The following is an 11,902-nucleotide window of genomic DNA, read 5'->3' as shown; positions in this document are numbered from 1 at the left end:
ATCATCAAAAGTATTTGGTTCAAAATCTGTATCTCTTGCTATTTCTCTTAAACAAACCATCTTGTGATCTCATTACTTTGCAAATTCTTATCCAACATTTAAAAGTTTCACCTATATAATAATAACTAATATTCACCTTTTTTCTCCTCCACAAAATATGAATGTACTAATTGCCTCAGGTGACCCATACCTTTCCATTTTTATTTATTATCCACTTGCATCCAGCTCAAAATTGGCTTAATCTCGTCTGTGTAATAATAATGCTCCTAATTTGACAATGATAAACCTCCCCTTTCTTCACTTCTTTGTAAAACCTTCAGTTTGACTCTCGGTTTCTCGTTTTCTAAACATACTATACCACTTTGTGAAATTAATAAGATGTACATCAACTTTGAGATTTTGAAACAGAAATAAAAGTATAGGGAGTATACTCATTTTAATAGTACTTATTTTTTCAAACGAAGATAATAGTAATATTTTCCACCTTTAAAAATAATTTCTTATAGTAGTTTCTAAAGTATCATAATCACATATATACATTTTCTACATTATTAGTAACTATCCTAAGTACCTTAAGTACCTTATCCTAAGTACCTTATCACTGTTTGGTTCCATTTAATATCTTAAGTCTTTTTAAAATCCTCATAAATTTAGCCTCTATTTCCATAGCTTCTGTCTTATTAAAGTTCAATTTATATCCTGAAATAATTCCATATAAACTGAGGGTACTGATGTTTCCTCATCTGTTAAAACAGAATCACATCATCCGCATACTATGCAAGTTTATGTTCCTCATCTTAAATTTGAAGATCTTTTATTAAATAATTCACTTGTGTGCTATGGGGCTCTTTAAAGCGAATATCTGAGCTGATAAGGGAAGGGAAACACTTCTTAAACCTGAAATGATTTTTGGTAAATCCAGTATTCAAATGCTAGAAAGTGAATGATCTCTGTGTGAATGTCCATAAAACTGGAAGACTTTCTCTGCCGGGGCACCGAAGAGTTTAGATCCAACCCTAATTAAAAACCTGATCCATCCAATCAAGTCCTGCAGGCTTATTACATGAGACAGCAGTGCTATTAAAATCTGCCTTAGCTTTAGTCATCTTATTTTATGTTTACAGATCAGTGATGGGGAAACATTCCAGGACCATTTCCCTCTAAAGAAGCTACTTTTTGCACATATATAACCTGTTTAAAAAAAAGTTAAAAAATAAAAAAGTTTTTAATAAATAAAAAAGTGAGTACAAATCTTTGAATATGTGACAGAGTTAAATCATTACACCAAAAAATAAACCAGTTATTCATATCAGTATTTGTCAGTAGCAAACCCCAGATTAGTGTTTTGTGCTATAAAATACTTTTTAAATGTTAGTTTGTTCTTTATTATTAATATTAGGATTTTTTAATATTATTAATATTATGTGGCTTTTAAAACTTTCATTTCATAGATTTCACGCTTAGTAAAAGATGTGTTCTTTTAAGAAATTGTTACTGAAAGGTTCCTTCAGGATTCCAAAATCAATTTGAAAAACCCTTTTTGGAACGTTCATTTAAAAAAGAAAAAAAGAAAAGAAAAGACGTGCTTTGAATGTTTGTGAGTATGTGTGTAAATATTTCAAGCTTGACAATGGGCAACAGGTATGAGTGCTATGCTGGGAACCAGCTATTAACCCCGCTCTCCCAGTAACACCTTTTATTACCTGGCAGAGTTTGTAGATTCGAGCTGAGCGCAGAGAAGGCGTCCAGTTCCCACGCTTCTCTCCAGAGCCGTCTGCGTTCACATGTAGTCGCCATTTTCATCACTTTGGTGCTGTTTGCCATTAACTATTTCTGTAGATTACCGTCCACAAGGTTATGAAGTTAATGTGTGAAAACTTTTGCGGATCGTTATTCCTTCACCTAAGACTGTCTATAACTGTCAGAGTTTATGTATTTATTATTTTTTTCATGTTCTACTCAGGAACACTAGCTAGAGACCAAGCTTGCAGGCACAAGGCGAAGATTAAAGCAAATGACACGCGACCATTAAAGTGTGAGGGTGGATGTGTTTGCACAGGAGAGACGAGACAGTTCTTCTGGGGATTAGCATATTATGCACAGGCCTATGCTTCTACGTAATTCATTTTTAACAAACTAAAACTTCAGTGCGGAATGATTAATCTGCTGACTGTAATAAAGTCGGAAAACCCTATTGTTCCAAAAAAAAAAAAAAAAAAAAAAAACATTTTCCGTAGATTGGCTTGCGTTATTATTCGGCACACTTGCTGCCAAGACAATTATTTATTATTTTCAAATGCTCCGAATATCGAAAATGTCACAACATGGCAGTGACGTAGCACATCACCTGAATTGAGAGCAATGAACTTTAATTCAGGGATGTCGCACAAAAGGCATCAGAGGGCGTGCAATTGCGTAAATATTTAAAATTCGCCCATAACCAACAACAGGCAATCATTTCAAAAGTGCTACGATGGGAACAAGCTACTGGCCACGCTCTCAGTAACACGACGAGCTTACACCTCACCTAGAAACACAGACCGACACCTCAGTCCTTTTTATTAGCCTACCTGTCAGAATTTGTACATTATCCTCAGACACGGGGAAGGTTCCCACGCTACTCTTCAATAAACATGCAAGTGCATGGGAATGCGTTCACATATAGTCTCCATCTCCATCACTTCTATTCATTGCATGAGTGTTGTGCCATTTAACTTGCGCTGCTGCTTCAGGACATGAGCTTAAAACTTTAGTAAGCTATAGGATATAATTGAGATGAAGTTCATTTCGATATGATCACAGTTAGATAAATGTATTTCTGTTTTCACCTTTTCCTTAGTTTAAAGCGTATCCCCATAATAGCAGTGATAGCATCTTGAGCCATGGAGAGACAAGATTGTTGGTTAGTCACTTGGTTTAAAGGATGGTAGCTGATTTCACTGACCAGGTGTTACCAACGTGACATTTTTTCTCTCTTGCTAGTTATGCCCGCAACCTAATAGCAACTGACGGCCGTACATTTGGGAACTGTCACAGTTATAGACACGCGCTGTCTTCGTACGCATTCGGTAGGAAAACCAATCGTTCCAGCCTCGAGTCTATTCACATAGTGATTTCAGTGGCATGAATAATCAGAGACCCAACTGCTTGCTTTTCATATGCGCGCGCTTTCACATGCAAACGCCCCACACGCGCCGCGTTGTTCAGGTGTGAGGTTGCCACGCGGCGCGCGCCCTCCTGAATTATAAAGAGGTGTGAGCACACGTTACCTTGCGACCCCCTGATGATTCACACACACAGATGATACAACGTTGATACTTTTTCATTTTTATTACTGAGCAAAACCCATTTATTATAAAAAAAGACTGACACTTACGAAAATTAAATTCGGTTAATATATTATTACGAATAGTGTGTAGACACTTTCCCATTTTCACACTTTACTTGAATTGGATTCAGCCTCAGTATTATATGCCAACAAATTATAGTTCAATTTTTCTACATGGCAAAATGAAAAGTTTATATAGTTACATAAAGATAAAGCATAACAAATACAATCATTGTAACGCAAGCTTTATTTATTCATTGAGCGTCTGTTTCAACCTGCTTTGAATATGTGGCACGTGTAGGACTTTAAGAAACGTTCAAAAGTTAAAATATGCTAAATGGCATTGGAAACCAAACTGACGTGTTAGACTCACATACTGCAGCAGTGGAAATAAAGATGTTCTTTTGTTATTCCGATGGCGTGTCTGTCCAGCGGCGCGTGGGCTATTGATATGCACGTGCACTGTTTTCTCATGCACACACGTGCCCACGGAAGTCCAGGTGTCAGTGAGCGCGCACCATCAGTCCTTTTGATCCAAGGCTGCGCTGAATGTCTAAAACCAATTCAGTGCAGATTATATGTTAGCTACTACAGTTAGGCCTAACTACACGTAATGGGAATTTAAAAAAGTATTTGTAATATATATGTAGGCCAATAAACTATCCGTACGCTATCATTGTTAAATGACCTCGATGTAATGCTTTTGAAATTCTGTTTGTCTTACATGGATACAACCGAGTCTGACCTTTAAAATTACAGTGACTTTTAATTTTGTAGCCTTTAGCCTATCTTTTTAGTGTTTTGCTCATTTTGGCAGGGAACTGTGCATGAGAGCAAAGCGCCTCAATGATTGGTCGGTGGCATGGAGTGGGCGTGGCTTGTCACCAAGCCTCTGAAAGCCTATAAATACGAGCGCTCAGCTTCAGAGAAGCATCTCACATTTGACTGCGCGCCTCGAACAGAGATCTTGTCCAGCATACTGAAGAGTAGTGAACTCGGATCTTTACAGGACTATATCATCACTGATATAAACTACTGTTTGGAGTACACGTGCTATGAAAATCCTCGGAGAGACTGGGACCATTAAAATGGACAGAAAGGTAGGCTAAATTATGTATTTCTGTGCATTCTAACAAACTGTGGTCAGACTGGCATATGTGTTTTGATATAACTTGCCCTGTCCACTGAGATGAGTCTTTTATGTTTCCTGCAGCTGTTGAAACCTCAGGTAGAAAGACGAAGAAGAGAAAGGATGAATCGGAGTCTGGAGAGCCTGAGGACTCTGCTTCTGCAAGGCCCCGAGCACAATGTAAGAAAACAGTACTCTGTATCTCCTCAACACAGTGTCATCTTTTAATTATATATCTATGATCTCAACTAAGTCTGTATTTGCTTGTCTGAATTCTCCTCTCAAATCAGAACGCCGTACAGAACTACCAAAGTCTGCTATAAGTTTGATTGCATCATATGATCATTGCTGTTAATAGTGTTCATCTTCTGTTTGATTATGTCTTTAATTGATTTTTCCGTTCATATGCACATAAACTGATAAGCTACTACTAAATAGAAACTTAATTTTCTGTGGAGTTGCTTTGCAACGATTTGTATCGTAAAAAGTGCTATACAAATAAACTTGAATTGATTTATTTTTTTTGCAGAGTCCCTCTCAAAGGAGAATAGAGAAAGCAGAGATCCTGGAATACACTGTCCTGTTTTTGCAAAACTCTGTCGCTCAGGCCAAGAAAGCGAAAGATGTGGAAGGAGCAGAAAAGCACCAGTTCATGGATGGCTTTTCGTCGTGTCTTCAGAAAGCGGCCTGTTTCCTGTCAGATGAAGATAAGGCCCCGGGACTGGAAGGTGCAGTAAGCGCTTCGCTGTGCCAGCGTCTGACACGGCCCTGTGTGTCCACCACCGTCCGACTGCCTTTCAGAGTCCAGAACTGGTCCAGAAAGCAGTTTCCACATTCAAATGCACAGCATCATCTGCGGCAGGACTCTGTCTGCAAACAAGGACTTCCATCAGCTTGCAGCAAAGTTGTGCCACATCCTAACAGGACTGCAGTCAGAAGCACAGACTCCAACACACTGCATTCGACAGCCCCCCCGACCTCTCAACACCAGACCCCGGTCAGCCAGACGGTCTGGAGGCCTTGGCCTTGAGAGAAATTAAATACATTTGCAGAGACTCAAAATACTGGGCTTGTGTAATAATTAGACATGTTTCATCTCATGCAGAAGGACGTTTATTTAAAAAAAAAAAAAAAAAAAGAAAGAAAAAAAAATGTTGTTTCATGATTTTATCATCTGGCAACACATTAGAAATATAAAATGTGTAAATAGTGTATGATAAATGATGCAATATATTTTTTACACAGATTTTCTTTTCCCTTTTCTTTTTTTTTTTTTGCATGATCTGTACTAGGTGTATGATCATTTGTAATACATAGCTGATGTATGTATTTATCTATTTTGCACATTAATTTATTCACGACATTCCCTTTTTCATAGATGTATATTTGGGGGACTGAAACCAATAAATTCCATCATTAAAATGAAATATGCTTTTTTTTTTATTATTGTTTTTAACTACACATTAATCGTCGATTTCGTGAAGATTTAAGATCTGAGGTTTTCGATCGCTTTCAGCACGCGCCGAACATTTACAGTCGACTTTGATCCTCAAACCCTTTGAAATGCTCGCGACCAAATGTGTGGCACACTTCCACGCGACTTCTGTTCCGACACCTCTGGCTTCCTCTGCTCATGCTAATAAATGAACAGTGCGAAAAGGCGCCACGTGCCTCGACACCCTCGGAGACATCCGCCTAAACAAAGGTTCTGACGTCATAAAGAGTGAGTTTTCACTCTGTGGGCTATTATGTCTTAAATCACAGTGTTTCCAATTGACTTTATCATATGAGCTACAGCTGTGTTAAAAAATATATATATATATATATGCACGAACATCGGAAAACATTTCATTTGAGGAACTCTAGCCTGTTAGATATTTGTACTGCTTTCTTCTCAACTATTTTGCAACAAAATCAGGCATCATTTTTTAAAATGCTGGGAAAAGACTGCTAGACATCAGAGAGATGTTAATGAGGACAAACGGCCAAACTGTTACCTGGTTTGACACGTCGTGGGCTCACAGTTTTGTCTTGCAAGTGTCAAGACCACATGACTCGACGACTGGCACGCGCGTTTCCATCCGTTTGAGTCAGAGACGCGTGAATTTCTTTACGCTATAAACCTGATTGTGGCTCGGGAATGAAGCTCAGATGTCTTTCCCACGCTTCACCCTTTCAGGTCGGTTGGGCTTTAACCATTAAAAAGGATGCTTGTTAATAAATAAATAAGTGGAAGAATGGTAACAATGGTTGGTTCACAATTTTGTTTCTTCTTTATTCTTTTTATGCGATGCATCGAAAACATCTTCGTAATTTTCGGAAAGTTGTATTATTGTTGTCGAAGAATTTACATTTTTAATATGTTGAAAATCTTGCAGGAATTCGTTTTGTTGCTGTCAAAATTGATGATGAATCGCCAAATGGGAATATAAATATTGATACGCACATTGAGTCGACCCTATCTTCACGTCTCATTCTGTTCTCATTAAAGTGTGTTCTCAGCATGTCAAATACTGTTTGTGATTATACTTCACCTAAAGAAGCTTGTAAAGTGGCATACATGTCGATAAAGTGTAACGGCATCATATTTTTTATGAATTGACATGTATAATTTAATATGAACTTACATCAGTAATAAAATTTAATAGCAGATCTCTAAACAGAGGCGAATCTCTATATTGACTGATTTCTAAAACTCTTATAATTCCTTCGATTTTTGGAAGATCTAACCAACTAATGTTGTGTTCTCACTACAACTGGAATTTTCTACATCTCATGTTGCACAATGGAAAGTAAGTAATCATACATTTCTACACAAACGAGTATAATATACTCATGCCTTTATTATTATGAGTATAGGTATCTATGATTTTTTTTTCTCTGGTTGCTAACAAACGAAACAAACATCAGATTTAAAGTATTATAGTGTACATATCGTATCAGCACATTTAATAAAACCTCTGTATAAAAGCAGGACAGGACCTATGCTCTAATTATTACTGGTAACAGGGTTGGGTGAAGATACATCAACATGTATTTTAAAATAAAATACCAAATACCTTCATTTTGAGTGTTTAAAAATGAACTACAAAATACAGCAGCCACACCATGTATCAAAATAAACTACTGTATTTTTGTATTTAAAAAAATAAAAATAATTATTATAATTTGACGGCAAACTAAACAAATTGATTGCACCTGCATTCATAGCAACATGTTTCTAACTAATTAATGATTTGAATGTTAATCATAAGTATTGTAATATATTATGTGTCAGGTATGTAATGTTCTGCAAGTGAACATCTCTTGATAGTTCATCCTAAAGCAGCACAAAGTCACTTTTATGGACTTTTAAATTAAATGTTCCCTTCTGGTGGAATGACCTCCCCAAATCAATCCCAGCAGCTGAGTCCTTAGTCATCTTCAAGAATCGGCTTAAAACACATCTCTTCCATCTTTATTTGACCCTCTAACTGTAACACTCACTATTCTAATTCTATTCTTTAAAAATATAACTACCTTTCTATTCCTTTTAGTATTCTATTTTCTTTTAATTTATTATGCAACTGTGTGTGTGTGTGTGTGTGTAAAGACCTCTAACACTAGCTTGCTCTATTCTTTTTTTATTCTATCTGTTTTCTTTTTATTTATTATATTAGTTAAAATCCCATGCTACGTGTACTGTGTTAACCTAACTGAGACTTGTTATAGCAATGTTATATATCATTGCTCTTTTTGTTGTTTTTGATTGCTTCCACTGTCTTCATCTGTAAGTCGCTTTGGATAAAAGCGTCTGCTAAATGAATAAATGTAAATGAATTTAAAATCATGACCCTACTAAACAGCTATTTCAATTAGGGGACAATATTCAGCAATCAAACATCTATTTTGTGGAAGTCGTGGCCTAGTGGTTAGAGAGTTTGAATCCTAACCCCAGGGTTGTGGGTTCGAGTCTCGGGCTGGTAATACCACGACTGAGGTGAACCCCAAACTGCTCCCCGGGCGCCGCAGCAGAAATGTCTGTCCACGGTGTATATGTGCACTTAGGATGGGTTAAAAGCAGAGCACGAATTCTGAGTATGGGTCACTTGGCTGTATGTCATGTCATTTTATTATTTATCAATCACTGAACACCTGTTTGGAAGCTGAAAACAAACATGTTAGCTTTTCAACAATTATTAAATGATCAACATGTTTTTTTTTTAAATGTAGCCAGAAATGTATTCAGAAAGTAGCAACAGAACTTGTCAAGGAGTATTAACCCAACTCCCACCACTGAATCTATTGAGAGACATAACAGTATAGTGGACACATATACATTAATAGTAAGAACATTTACTTATAATCCAAAACATTTGAAAAGTTCTAACAGAAACAGTCAAACTTGTGAGAAATGTGTTGATTTGATGACAAAAAAACTGATTTTAATGATTTGAAAGTAATGTTTTTGTATAGCAGTTATTCTGTTGTGGAAACATTTATTTAACTTAGATGACCCAAGTAGCCTTTTCTCTAGTGTAATTTGATGCTTTAACTTCAGCCCCACATGCTAAGACAGGATGCTATGTTATGGATGTTTGGTTCGGGTCTATTAAAAATGTTACAACCAACAGCTGATGACTCCAATGAGTATCGATCACATCTTCTGTTGAGGCTAAGTCGCATGATGTTTTTGCCTCAACTGAACGCACAATATTTTTGCACACATTATACAAATTTTATTGGTTTAAATGGTTCATGTTCACGCCCCTGAGTCACTGATGTTCAAACAAGAAGTGTTACATCCGTCCCTGGTCTCCCTGTCACCACTTCTACAACAGACTGTCTATTTGTTTTCTCTTTCCTTGATAATTGAATAATACTTTATTCAGTAATACAATAAAATAGATTATATTTGCATTGTTTACTGCACTTAATAAAATAGCTTTAAAATATCTGAATCACAGCATTATATTTCTCAGCAGTGAGGAAGTCAAATGGAAGTGCATTAAACGCACAGCTTCATTGTTTATAGAGAGACTAACAGATGCAGGTAATTCACACACTTATCTCTCATCTCTCTCTCAAAATTTACATATTTCTATAGAGAAATAGAAAATAATAATTAAAAAAAAAAACTCTAAATAAAGTGTTTTTTTTTTTCTCTAATAAAGACCCAGAAAGACATTTAGTAGTTTTTTCCATGGCAAGATGCTTAGCACCACCTTGTGGCTTTATCATCATACTACAAAGGTACTTTAATAACAGACTATACTATTTAGACAGACCCAGTAACGTTACAAATAACCAAAGGTTTGAATTGACGTGAAGCGATTTGAAAACGTTTCTTACATCAGGCCAGAGTAAGAGAAGCCTGTCCTAAATGAATTGGATTCTTCGACATAAACAATAATTTATATTCAATGACAACTTGCATGCAAATGAACATATAAACTATAAATGAATACGCAAGTTATGAGTCATTCAACAAAAATGCAGCATATTTTAGAACGCGATCTAATTTAGAAACGCCAACTTCTAACAAATGAATGGTATAAACCAGTATAGTTATGAAAACCCTGTAGTTCTTGTACTTCACATTTTAAATCTAATCAGCTTGATCAATACAAGTGTTTTTAAGAATGAGGTTTTAGTGTAACCACAATCATCACCATGACATAACTATGGAAAATTAAAGCAACACTATAGAAATTTTATCACGCTTGCTGTGAATAAACATAACTGCATGCATCCGCGGAAGAACACTCTAACCGGAACTACTTCACAAAGTTTGTCTATGGCGACTCACGCAGCTATAAGTTACTCCGCAGCGGTCACTTATACATGTACCGTTGTGATTTGTTATATAACAAAAAGGCAGTGTGATATTAATTTATGGACTCGCACACTGTATACATTTAACAAATTTTGAATCAACATGGTGTTGCTTTTAAGAGTTACGCTCTCAAAAAAAAAAAAAAAAAAAAATCCATTGTGGTAACAACGATGATAAGAGAAACTAATAAAACACAATATAGAGGTTTAAAGTTTGTAGCCATTAATATTTAGTGTACAACTTTAGCAGTTTGGCAAGACTGCATCACCATCAAACCAGATCCAAACTAAAGCACATTACTTCCATTATAAGTCAACTTACTGGGATTAAAGTTCAATTCAAACTACATAATAAGTAAACACAAGTTAAGGACACCTCCCAAAAGGCACATTGTAAAGAACAGGCAAGAGACTAAAGATGTATGGTTTATTAGAAATGCTCAAAATACAGAAACACGTTTAAATATGCTATAAACTGGACCAAAAAAGGATGGCAAAAATAGTCGGTGCATGACTACGGACTTAAAACAAAGGGTTAAACAGGTTCCAACATTTTTACATAAAGGACCAGATACAAATTAATGAAACACCAATTCCAGCGTTGGGCCTTCAGAAGCAGGTTCACTTCTGTGGACGTCATGGACTCTTACTTGACCAGTTTTCAGATGCTTTGACGAAAAAGCACGTAACCTGTAAAATAAAATGACAACTTGAGTAAAAAAAAAACAAAAACAAGGCATGAAATCAGTAAATATTAAAATCCGCTTCAGACAACAAGCAGTTCGTGGATATACAGAAAGTGCACGAGAACATGTCCCAGTGATTGAGGATAGAACCAGCCGATGGGGAACACGCTGGCACCGAAGACATACACTGGCTCTTTTATTCCTCCGTACATACACACAAGGGTACAGAAAACCACGAGCATGCCAAGAGGGAGGGCTGAGCTCAAAGGTACATTAAAAAATATCACTTTCATCTCAAGATCACCCGCTCCAAACACATTACACCCAAAATAAACTCTTACCATCTCACATGCTTCTCGAGGACTGCCGCAGAGAAAGAATCATGGCCGCTCGTCTCATTTTATACCAGCTGTGTCACGCCTGTAAACTGACGCAACTGACGTCGTCACTTTCAGGCATCCAATCATCTGCCGCATTCACGTAATTGGGGCGGGGCAACAAGAGCAAACAACAAGCGACCCTTCTCGCAAACAACGATGCGGTCAAGTAGGGGGTGTGGCTTCTCAGCGCAGAATCTTGAATGTAATTAAGTGTTAAAAAACCAAATATTTTAATTGTACATATATTTGTAAAAAAATGTATTAGTGTTATTTAACAGTTCGTCATGTGAAAGAGTTTACATCGTGTCCAATTTGTTTTATTATCCACTTGTAAGCAGTTATTGTAAGCAGGTTTTATATATATATATATATATATATATATATATATATATATATATATATATATATATATATATATATATATATATATATATATATATACTTTTTAGTTTATAGGCTACATTTTGCAGTATGCTATAGTAATCTAGTTATGCTGCAGGTATACTTGCAGTGAACTTATTCACGTCATTCAAAAATGTGTGTAAAACATTTATTGATCTACATT

The 11,902-nt window shown here is 36.2% G+C and overlaps 1 protein-coding gene, 1 long non-coding RNA gene and 1 other non-coding gene across 3 annotated transcripts; 1 reads left to right on the top strand and 2 right to left on the bottom strand.

Moving 5' to 3' along the window:
- The first annotated feature begins 4,159 nt into the window (after nucleotides 1-4,159).
- Nucleotides 4,160-5,986, top strand: LOC113069541 (transcription factor HES-7.1-A-like). The gene is made up of 3 exons (XM_026242686.1): nucleotides 4,160-4,428; nucleotides 4,542-4,637; nucleotides 4,987-5,986. The coding sequence occupies exons 1-3, from the start codon at nucleotides 4,384-4,386 to the stop codon at nucleotides 5,485-5,487; spliced, it is 642 nt and encodes a 213-aa protein (XP_026098471.1). The 5' UTR covers nucleotides 4,160-4,383; the 3' UTR covers nucleotides 5,488-5,986.
- Nucleotides 5,987-10,684: 4,698 nt separating this feature from the next.
- On the bottom strand, nucleotides 10,685-11,418 carry LOC113069535 (uncharacterized). The gene is made up of 2 exons (XR_003279748.1): nucleotides 11,299-11,418; nucleotides 10,685-10,961 (listed from the first exon to the last, which is right to left on the bottom strand). It is a non-coding gene; the product is annotated as an uncharacterized LOC113069535 (long non-coding RNA).
- On the bottom strand, nucleotides 11,081-11,212 carry LOC113087980 (small nucleolar RNA SNORA57). The gene has a single exon (XR_003285739.1). It is a non-coding gene; the product is annotated as a small nucleolar RNA SNORA57 (small nucleolar RNA).
- Nucleotides 11,419-11,902: the final 484 nt, after the last annotated feature.

The sequence above is a fragment of the Carassius auratus genome, chromosome 5 (genome assembly GCF_003368295.1).
Source record: "Carassius auratus strain Wakin chromosome 5, ASM336829v1, whole genome shotgun sequence".
Taxonomy (NCBI): Eukaryota; Metazoa; Chordata; class Actinopteri; order Cypriniformes; family Cyprinidae; genus Carassius; species Carassius auratus.
Note: the sequence above shows the minus strand (reverse complement) of the source record. Positions and strands in the feature narration are given on the sequence as shown.

Excerpts from the sequence above, each read along its gene's own strand:
- LOC113069541 (XM_026242686.1), top strand. The coding sequence starts at position 4,384 with ATGAAAATCCTCGGAGAGACTGGGACCATTAAAATGGACAGAAAG. Across the intron at positions 4,429-4,541 it reads CCATTAAAATGGACAGAAAG|CTGTTGAAACCTCAGGTAGA; the intron begins GTAGGCTAAATT and ends TGTTTCCTGCAG. Across the intron at positions 4,638-4,986 it reads TGCAAGGCCCCGAGCACAAT|AGTCCCTCTCAAAGGAGAAT; the intron begins GTAAGAAAACAG and ends TTTTTTTTGCAG.